The sequence below is a fragment of the Bison bison genome, unplaced genomic scaffold (genome assembly GCF_000754665.1).
Source record: "Bison bison bison isolate TAMUID 2011002044 unplaced genomic scaffold, Bison_UMD1.0 scf7180017864341, whole genome shotgun sequence".
Taxonomy (NCBI): Eukaryota; Metazoa; Chordata; class Mammalia; order Artiodactyla; family Bovidae; genus Bison; species Bison bison.
In genome coordinates this window covers 5,678,018-5,689,108 of record NW_011494913.1, presented here as the reverse complement: position 1 = coordinate 5,689,108, position 11,091 = coordinate 5,678,018, and the positions used below count along the sequence as shown (strand labels likewise).

At 45.1% G+C, this 11,091-nt stretch overlaps 1 protein-coding gene across 1 annotated transcript in view; it reads left to right on the top strand.

Moving 5' to 3' along the window:
- The window catches only part of VSTM4 (V-set and transmembrane domain containing 4), an 81,346-nt gene that overhangs the window by 33,302 nt on the left and 36,953 nt on the right, over positions 1 to 11,091 (top strand). The window contains exons 4-5 of the mRNA XM_010854423.1: positions 1,700 to 1,807; positions 7,320 to 7,353. Coding sequence (XP_010852725.1) covers positions 1,700 to 1,807; positions 7,320 to 7,353 — 142 coding nt within the window. The remainder of the gene's footprint in view (positions 1 to 1,699; positions 1,808 to 7,319; positions 7,354 to 11,091) is intronic.

Sequence of the window (11,091 nt, the reverse complement as noted above, 5' to 3'; positions counted from 1 at the left end):
GGCTACCATCCATGGGGTCTGTAGAAAAGACTGGACATGCGTCAGGCAGGCCTGAGCGACTCACACTTTCACTTTATTTTTGCTTCGTAGAAGCCTTAGATAATGCTTCTGTTTTCCCGTTCAATTTCTGGGCAGTTTGGGCATTTTATCAGTCGGATTGATGAATAAGTTGATCACTGGAGTTTAAGAAATGGCTGTATTTATTGTTATGGGCTGAATGTTCGTGTCCCCTAAAATCTGTATATTGAAATCCTAACCCTTAATGCGATGGTATCAGGAGGTAGGGATTGCAGGGGGGCGGGGGGTGATGAGCTCATGAGCATTGAGCCCTTGTGAATGGGATTAATGTCTTTATACAAAGAGACCTGTGAGAGCTTACTTGCTCTCTCTCTGTTCTCCTCCACGTGAGGATACCGGAGAAGACGTCTCCAAACCAGAAAGAGAGTCCTGATCAGGCACTGGACTTGCCAGTGCCTTGATCTTGGGCTTTCTAGTCACTGGAACAGTGAGAAATAAATTTTTGTCATCTGATTCACCTGGTCTTTGTATTTTGTTACAGCAGCCTGGTTTAAGATAGATATGAACATGATTTCATTTTTGGACTGTAAAGCAAACTTATTTTGAGACATTTGTAGATTGACGTATATTTCTAATAAGTAATACAGAGATTCCTTGTACCAGTTTCAGCCTTTTATCCAGTTTCTCTCAAGGCATCATCTGGAAAAACTGCAGTAAAGCATTGCAACCAGGACATTGACACTGATACAGCTGAGATACGCAATATTCACTACAAGGCTCGCTGAGAGCAAGACCCACTTTCCCCACCCGCTCCCTCCTTAACCCCTGGCAACCACTCATCTCTTCTCCAGAACTACCGTTTTTGTCACTCCAAAATGCTTTGTGTAAATAAAACCATACAGTGTGTAATTTGGGGGGATTTTTTCTCACTTAGCACAACTGTGCTAAGAGTCTGTTCCCTCTTATTACTGGGAAGCGTCTCATAGTGTGGATGGAGCGCCGTGCTAAGAGTCTGTTCCCTCTTACTACTGGGAAGCGTCTCATAGTGTGGATGGGGCGCCGTTTAACCGTTCACCCATTGAAGAACATCTGGGCGGTTTCCAATTTTGGGCTGTTATGAATAAAACTGCTACAAACATACACAGCCAGGTTTTTGTTGAACTGAAGTTTCCATTGCTCTGAACAAGTGCCCCCAGAAAGCGGTTGCTGAGCTGCGTGGTGATTATTGGCGGGCCCTTTCAAAAACTGCCATACTGTGTCCAGAAGCCCCTGTACCATTTTACATTCTCACCAGCAAGGTCTGAGTGGCCCAGTTGATTCATGTCCTCGTCCGTGTCTGTTATCGTTCTAGTTTTATTTTGGTTATTCTGATAGGTATGTGGGTTATCTCATTCTTCATATGGATGCTTATAGAACACAAGTTTTAAATTTTGATGAAATCCAATTTAATTAAGTGTTCCTTATTTGAGTAATGCTTTGGTGTTAAGTCTAAAAATTCTCTGCTTGGTTCTTGATCTCAAAGATTTTTCTTCTCTTTTTCCAGCAGTTTTCTTGTGTCTCCTTTAATGTAGGCATGTGGTTCATTCTGAGCTGAATTTTGGTGATGTGTGGAGCTCTTTATCTGGAGCATCTCCTCTGGTGTGGCCTGCCTGGCAGTGACCCTCGTGCCCCTGCCTTTCAGATCTCTACGTGTATGCTGTGCTCGTGTGCTGTGTGGGGATTCTCAGTGTCCTGCTCTTCACCCTAACCATCATCTGGCAGTCTGTGTTTAGCAAGAGGAAGTCCAGAGGTAAGAGAATGGATAAAGTCATGTCTGGGGTGACAGCGCAAGCAAACCACAGACAGACAGAAGACAGCTGGGCAAAGTATCACTTTGGTGGCAAAACACATCCTGAGTCAGGGGTTATTTACCTGTGACTGGCAAGCAAAGTAAGTGGGGGAGATATGTCTCCCTTAGACTCTGCGAAAATCAACCGTAACCACTGTTGACATCATTGCAGTTCCCCCCCTTTCTTAAATCCCTTCCTTCTGCGGTTTCTGAGCACCCTTAACCTCTCTCTTCCTCCCAGAAGAGTCTGTGGAGTCAGATGATCCTGGTTTGATTCTGCTGCTTAAGACTGGGTTTTCAGACACATTCCTTACACACTCTGAACTTTGGCCTTCTTATTTATTAAATGACATGGAATGGACACCACCTTCTTTAGACTGAATATTGCTGTGTGTTCTTAATTTAATTACAGCATCTGACACTGTGCCTGGCAGGCATTAGAAAGGCTTCCCTCCCCTTCTCCTGTCCAGTCTGAGTGTTCACTTCATTCTGCCTCCTTCCTTGCTGATATCCATGTCTCCTGGATGCTGTCTTCAGCCCCTTCCTGCTTTAATCTTTCTTCCTGAGTGATTGCAGTAATTGCGACTCTGACTCTTAGCTCCCTATGAATACTGCCTGCTTTCTCTCCCTAGCCCCTCCTCTCACCAAGCCTCCATAACACGTTTCCATCAGCTCCTGTGTGTTTCCTCTGAAATACCCTTCTTGTGCCCTGCCACTTAGGAATTTCTGAAATAGATGGGGACACTTCAGCTCCCAGAGATGACCTGGGTAATAGCTGGGCTTTGGAATTAAAATAACTCCAGTTCAGTGACAACTCTTCATGTCCTATCTTATGACTTACCTGCCATGCCTCACCTTCTCCGTCTAAATAGTGAGGAGTGCAGCAGTGTATCAGTCTCATAGGACTGTTGTGAAGATTAAGTTAAAAAAAAAACACAAATGAAACCCTTAACACATTCTGGTTCCCTGTAAGTATCCTGTATTTATGATGACATGTGGGTATGGTTATTAATATATACAATGATGATTACTATTCGCCTAAGTTCATAAAGCTGGCAAGTATTACATTTGGAGCCCATGGCTTAAGGGGAAAATAAAACAGGGACACCGAGCAGCGTTTCTAGAGGGGATTCTCTGCAGAGGTGCAGGCAGGGCTAAGGGAACCAGGGAGAGATGGAGAGGGAGGCCCTCAGGAACCAACACCCATGGGATGCTGTTTCCACCCTAGACCTTAGGGGACAAGATGAGGAGAGGTTCTGGAACTTGTGAGAGCTGCAGCTTTCAGAGAGTTGTCACCACTAGGAGCCTTGGAAGGACCCAGCCAGGCCAAGCCAGGCGGGAGCAGGGAGTGAGCCAGGAGCCTCTGCTCAGCCCCTTCCTGCCCTCCTCCTTCACATGTCCCAGGGATGCTTTCCTTTGGTCCTGCCACCCAGACCTGAAGCCAGAGGGAAGTGCATAGAGGTCAGCCTCCAGGGCCTGAGTAGAGTGGAGAAGAGTGCTGATGACCGGGATGGGAGCTCAGAGCCCAAAGCACTGGAGCCAGAGCCAGAGCTACAGGCAGATCCGGCTTCTGCAGCCTGCGCCCTGCCCACTGTGCTTGGAGTCTATGCTGCGCTCCGGGCGCCCCCTCCATGCCTGTGCCCACCTTCTCCACGGTGTCCAGGCTTTTCTCCTGTTGCAAACCCTTGATGACTTTGATGAGCTCGTGGCGCGTGTTGCACATGTGCACATGTATCTCCCTCCCTCCAGGCAGATAGCGTGCAAGGCAGGGCCCGTGCCTCTGACCCATTCTCCTTGGAATTTGGCAGATGACAGCTGCTCACCAAATGGTGGGCAAATGGCTTTGTCTCCCAGCTGCTTTGCTCCCAGCTGCTGGAGTTCGGATGCCACATGGGCAGTCCCCAAGCCTGTTTTGCTGTAAAGGCATCTCTTCCTGGGCTCAGGGGCATAATGGAGAAATCTGCCTGGAGCTGCAAGTCCTGTTAGGCCGTGGGCAGGAGCAGGGAAACAGAGCCACATAGGTAGTTCAGTAGAAGTCCTTCTTTTCCAGAGTCAACACGGCAGACCAGGACACATACTCCAGGCCTCTCAAGGGGCCACTGGGAACCCAGGTCTCAGCTGCCCTCAGCCCCCTGGGAGTGGGCCCACATGGCCTCACGCGTACCTGCACACAGCGTCTGAAGCCCTGTGAGCTGTCAGGGCTCAGCCTGAGTGCCCACTGCAGGCTAGACCCCTTTTGGCCCCTCCACATCCTCACGGATCCTTACTGCCAGCCCAGTCGACAGCCTGTGTCACTCCCTTTTGACCAAGGACACAGCTGGGGAGCTTGTCCAAGTCCCCACACAAGGGAGTGGTAGAGCCCAAGCCCAGCCCCATCCTCAGCCTTCGTGTTTCTGTTCAAGAGAACCTCAGCCATCTGGGGACTGACCTTGCTGAGGAATTTTCCTCCCGCCTTCCATGCGGTTGTTGCCGAGGTCCTTCCTAGATGGCAACTCGTAGCTCCCGAGAGCCTGGGGCTTGGCATCGCTTGGCATCGCTTGGCATCGCTCTGGTACAACTGCCACCTGCAGGCTGGCATCCTGTAGCCCAGGCAAGACCGTGTCCAGGCTGGGGTTAGCCCTCACCTGGACACGGTAGCCTTAGAGCAGATTGGCCGAACCTTCAGGAGCAGACCTCAGAGGCCCTAACACTTCGACAGGCACTGGCAGGATGGGGCGTGGCTGTGACAGGGACAGGCCTGGGGGGATGACGGCCTGCAACCTGGATGTGTCATCTGGGAGCCTTAGCCATGCAGTGGGTGTAGTGTGGCCCGAGCTGAGGAGGCAGAGATACCTCAGGCTCCCAGGTATCTTCCTATTAGAAGAGGTGAGAGAAACAGCCCTTCCTTTTAGAGTCCTCAGAGTCCGGAAAATCACAGGTTACCATTTAAAAGCACCACATCCTGAATTTCTGCTTCTATGCACAGCGGTTGCCTTGTGTGACACCGGGAGCCTTTGAGTCAAGAGCCCTGGGTACTAAGCTATGACCCATGGTGGAGACTGGCTCCAGAACCACCCTTTATTGCTTTTGTTCTCTTCCTGGTCTCCCTTCCTCATTCGCCAGTGGGTTTTCCAGGATTCCTTCCCACATGGACTCTGCACTCGAATCTTTGTCTTATAGACAAACTCTGCTTCTGGGGACCCCTAGGTAACACAGGTGACGCGGTTATGTCATCAGCAGTGGTTATGCTATGCATGTTTAAGGGAGATTCCAAGAGAGGTCTAGTTATATTTCTCTGTAAAACAGTATTTGTATAAAAATTTTGCATTAAGGTTTTAAAAATGTCCTTATTCCACAAGTCTCTAGGTATTAAATTTTTTTTTGGATTGAGTGTTCAGTAAATATTGCATGATTAGTAAAGATTTAGAAAATGAATATAAAATTAATCAAAACCACAAATGTATTATAAATTTAGATAAATAATTAATAATCTCAAGAAGTAAAATGTTATTGGAAATGGATTTTTATTTTTACTTCATATGGCCTCGCATGGATTTACGTAGTAATAGAATTCAGCATCATCTCTATTCCTATATTTTTAATAGATGTTAGCTCTGCAAAATCTCACTATGAAAAGAGGCAGGAATGGATGAAGTTTCCTTACACTGCTCAATACTTTAAACTGCTTTCAAGTTATATGTCAAAAGTCATAATGATCTATCATGGAAAATGATTTTAATTCTCTACCAGCTGACAACTGGATTAGCTCATATTTCAATCCTTGTTGAAAGCAAAATACTGGAAACCTCTCCTCCAGTGAAAAGTCTGTGTGCCCTGCCATTAGTCACTCGCTTTCTCAACACTGACACCGGTAGTCCAGATCATTTATTGATTCACTGAGGCCATTGATGTGCCCACTGGCTTCTAGCCCCAGGACAGGTCTCTGAGGTACAAGTCAGGATGGGTGAGAGGAATGCCTTAATTTTATGAAGTAGAAAGGCTCATTTAACAGGGAGGGAGGGAAAGGAATACAGCCAGACCTAGGGCAAGTTCCAGTGGAATGAATTCTAAGGAAAGAGTACCATGGGAGGTGAGGATCCAGAAAATGATGTCCTTCAAACCTTTCTTTCCAGGGGTATGCAAACCCCAGACTAAAGACCACTGACCTATATAGGAAGCTTAGGATAGTGCCAGGAAGACATGGTGAGTTCAATAAATATGAACTATGATTTTATTATTATTGCAACTATAAATTAGCCAGCAAATAGTAGGTATTTAGCGAACACAATGCAGAAAGAGTTCAGTTACTAACAAGGGGTTGGATCAGATAAACCAAAAACTCCCCAAAGCTCAGACTCTGTCATCCTGGTATGGAGCCTGCATTGGTCACCTCTGTAGGTAGGAGCTTAAAACAACTGTTTTATCTGCAGATCAGAAAGGTGAACTGGACTCAGCTGAACAGTTCTTCTGGCCTCAACTGGATCACTTATGCAGCTTCAGCCTGCTGGTGGGGCACTGGGGCCTGGCTGCTCTGGGGCCTCAGCTGGGATGTCTTATGTCTGTTCCACGTGGTTTCATCTTCCAGTAGGCTAGCCAGGCTTGTTTGTGTGGTAACAGAAGAGTTCCCTGCAATGAGAGAGAGAGAGCACAAGCCTCAAAGCACAGGGCCTTTTATGCTTCTGCTTGTGATTCTTTGGCTAATGTTTCATTGGCCAAAGCTCATCACATGGCCAAGCTCGGTGTCAGTGTAGGAGGGAGTTATATAAGGATGTGCAGAGATAGAATATATTAATGTGTGATTCACTGGGGCCATTGATGTAACACTCTACTACACAACTCCAGGGCCCTGTGGCTGTTTCAGCTTTACTTCTATTTGAGGTAAGTTCAACAGTGAGCTTAGATTGGACACTTATTAGGATAACTGCCTAGGTAATCTTATTTTTCCTCTGCAGCTAGAATTTTTTTTTTTTTTTCCTCCTGAAGGCTACCTACTATGGAGAATGTCATTGCAAAAAAAAAAAAAAAGATTGTCTTTCCCAGGGCCTCCTTAATCAACATCCTGGAAGATCTTTGATCATAGAATGAAAACCCACTTTATAGAGAGGAGGATCTAAGTGGAAACAAGTTGTCCTGAGAACGCTTTCTCCTATCTAAGGCACAGCTCTGAGATTGGGTGACTCTGTTATTCCAGGACTCTTCAGATTAGAATCCAACTCAACCTGACTTGCCAAAAAAAAAAGAATATTGGGGGCTATTAACCAGGAAGTCTGAGGTTTACGGCTTTGTGCCTGGCTTGATCCAGGTGTTGAACGATATCAAGTGTCCATGGCGTCCTTGCTATGAGTCTACTGTACTCATCCAAAGATAACCTGGAGAGGTGGTTAGTGCAAACACTGGACAATACCTGGCCACCTGCATTTCCTAGTAATTCCTGGGGCATATGTATCTAAGGTAGTATTTATTTACCATCTTCTGTTTCTTTTTCCTTTCACAGTGAGACACTATTTGGTGAAATGCCCTCAGAACAGGTAGGAATATTTTCTTCCTTTTTCCATGTAAAGTCTTTGCTATTTTACTTTCTTTTGATATTACCAAGAAATTGGTTAAATTCATATCTTTATCTGAAGGTCTGCATATTAGTTTACAGATTGACCTAAAAACATGTATTCTGCATGCACTCACATGTTTCCAGGTTTCATATTCTGGTTCTCACTCTCAGAGGGGCCAGTGAACGTGTGACTCATACTGGCCCAGTGTACATGCCGGAGGAGGCTTGGCACATGCTCCTGGAGGACTGTTCCCTGGTGTGGGAGGACTGGCAGATGGACTGAACCACCGGGATGCCTTCTGACCACAAACACTGCCGATCCCCTTCCACCAATGCCTTCTTGTCCTGTGCCCTACTGTCCAGAATGTGTCCATTAGTGATGGGTGTGCTGAGAGGCTAGCCTTTTAGCTGATGGGACACACCCAGCAGGTAACAATGGTTATAGTAGATATTGCAAACTCAAGAGTATTTAGAGACTTGAGACTTTTTTTCCAGACAGGATGGGTAAGATCAATTTCTCCCTGCTCTTCTTCCCTGCCAATAAGCATAACTATCAGTTCTGGAAATAATATAAGAGACCAACAAAGGAGGACTCTGAAAGGTAGTAAGAAGAAAATTACGAAAGACAAAGGCAAAAAAAAAAAAAATCTTAAAAACAACCAAAGAGAATCAATTTATTACCTACAAGGAAACACAGATTTGAACGACAGTGCATTTTTTCATCTAAATCCATGAAGGGCAGAAAGAAGCAGCACATTTTCCCATACAAACAGTAACAAGAGAGGTGGTAGTTAATATCAAATAAGAAATCACGTAAGACGAGAAATATGACTAAAGACGAAGAAGGAAGTTTTTTATTATAAAAGATGAACTCATCAGGATGATATGACACATTACCTGGGCCTAGCTACAGAGCCTCAACATACGTAAAGCAAAAAACAGAAAATAGAAAGATTTTCAATTATTCTAGAACAAAAGCTGGAAGTGTCAGTGCTCCACTCTCAGGAATTGATAGAGTACCTGGGCACAAAATCAACCAGGACGCAGAAGATGAGGCAATTTTACCTAACAAATAAGAATGATTTACCCAGTGAGTGCACAAAATATTCTTCTCAAGTGTATTAGGAACATTCTCTAGGATAGACCATATACTAGGTCATAAAACATATCTTTATAAAGTTAGGTATTTTATTTATGTAAGAAATCATACCAAGTCTGTCCTCTGACCACAACAGAATTAAATAGAAATTCGTGACAGAAAGAAATCTGGGACATTCCTCAATGTTTTGAAAGTTCAAACAACATACTTTTACATACTGTGTGGGTCAAAGAAGTCAAAAGAGAAATTAGAAAATATTTGAATTAAATAAAAATGAAAACACAGTGTATCAAAACGTATGGGATGCAGCTAAAGTAGTGCTGACATAAAGATTTACGGCCTTTAAACGCCTGGATCAGAGAGAAGAAAGGCCGAAAATCAACACGTTACGCTTTCACCATAAGAAACTAGAACGAGAAGTGTGAGTGAAATCTGAAGAGAGAAAGAACACAGTGCAGAAATCAATAGCATGGAAAACGCACGCACGCGCACCCACACACACAAAGAGAAGTGTCAGTGGAATCAAAAGCTGGTTCTTTGTGAAGATCAGTAGACCCGACAACCCTTAAGTTAGATTGTCCACGAAAATAAAAAAGAGAGAAAAACCAATCACCACAATTAGGGAGGAAAAAAGGAACTCCTACAAACCCCATAAGAGAACGCAATGGCACTCCACTCCAGTACTCTTGCCTGGAAAACCCCATGGATGGAGGAGCCTGGTGGGCTGCAGTCCATGGGGTCGCTGAGAGTCAGACACGACTGAGTGACTTCACTTTCACTTTTCACTTTCGGGCATTGGAGGAGGAAATGGCAACCCACTCCAGTGCTCTTGCCTGGAGAATCCCAGGGACGGGGGAGCCTGGTGGGCTGCCGTCTATGGGGTCGCACAGAGTCGGACACGAATGAAGCGATTTAGCAGCAGCAGCAGCACAAACCCTATAAAAATTAAAAGGTTATAATCCTTATAATCCAAATGTATTCTAACAAATTAGACAACATAGATTAATGGAAAAATTCATAGAAAAACAGAAATTTTCCAAAACTGATTTAAAAATAAAGCTATAATCTGAATAACCTGTAATAAGTCAAGAAATTAAATTGTTAGCAAAACACTAAAAAACTAGTAAATATAATAGTAATAAAAAGGAGTAGATTCACAGATATAGGGAACAAACTGGTGGTAATCAGTGTGGAGAGGAAAGAAGGAGGGACGGCATAGGGGTAGAGAATTAAAAGGCACAAACTGTTCTGTATAAAATAAGTATACCACAAGGATATATGGTGCAACACAGGGGATAGAACCAATATTTTTCCAATATTTTATAATAAGTATAAATGGAATATAATCTTAAAAAATGCATATCACTGTGCCGTACACCTGAAACTCGGTTAGTATTGCATAGCAACTGTACCTCAATTTTAAAAATGAGCAAAAAGATTTGAAAAGATAGTTCCCTAAAGAAGATGTATAAATGGCCAACAAGCTCATGAAAGCGTGTTCCATATCATTAGTATTAAAGGACTGTAATTAAAACCATAAAGCCATGCCACTAAACACCCACTGCAATGGCTGTGATAAAAAAAGACAGTGTCAGATGTTGGCCGGGATGTGGCGAGACTGTATATTGCTAGGGAGCATGTAAAATGGTGTAGCCACTTTGGAAAGACAATTTGGTGATTTCTTAAAACAGTAGACATAGACTCAGCCATATTCACTCTTATTTGTTTGGCAAGAGGAAACTTTTGTAGGATGATAGAGATGTTCTAAACCTGTATTGAGGCAATGGTTGTACAACTTTATAAATCTACTAAAATTATTGAGTTGTATGCTTATGATCAGTGAATTTTATGGGGAGTAAATTATGCCTCAGGAAAAATATTTTGTTTTTTTAAGCATATGCCCTGAAAAGGCTCCAGTATTGGCATTTCAGACGCTGGAAGAGGTCATGGCTCGGGGGATGGCATAGGCTTGGAGAGGTCAGCCTGTCAGTGTTTCTCAGAACTTGCATCTAGCGTCTGGCCTTAAGTCTTTAGTGGTGCGGGAGTCTGGGCCCTGCTTCCTTCCCTTGACTTGTTTTCCCCCTCAGTTGCATCTATTCCGAGCTGGTGCTGATGCTGTAAGTACACTGAGGGTGTCACCCCAGCCCGGTGGGCATTAGAGTTGGTCTCCCCTCAGTCCTGCAGTGCCTGCCAGAGGTTAGAGATGAGCACAAAGTCCCGCTTAAATGCTGCCGCCTTGACCCGCAGGTGCTGTCAGCGAGACTGGGTGCCTGAGCTAAGCTCGTCGCACGACCTGTCTCCTGTTGGGCCAGCCCACAGATCTGCCTCTGGAAAACCTGCCTCTCTCGCCGTACCCCAGGACCCTGCAGGGACGGGGTCTGTCCACCTGAACCTGGGCACCCTCCTGGCTCGCACTCGGCTTTCTGCTGAGAACCACAGGCTGATTTGCTCAGTGCAGGCTGCTCTCAGCCACGGTGCCGCTTGTGAACTGGTCAGTCCTTGCCATTTTAACTGGCCTTGACCTGAATTGTGCTCTGCCTCTATAGCCCAGGCGTTTCTTTTTCCTGTCCCTGTTGTGCCAGGGAGCTCCCACCTCTGGGCTCCACAATCAGTGTTGTG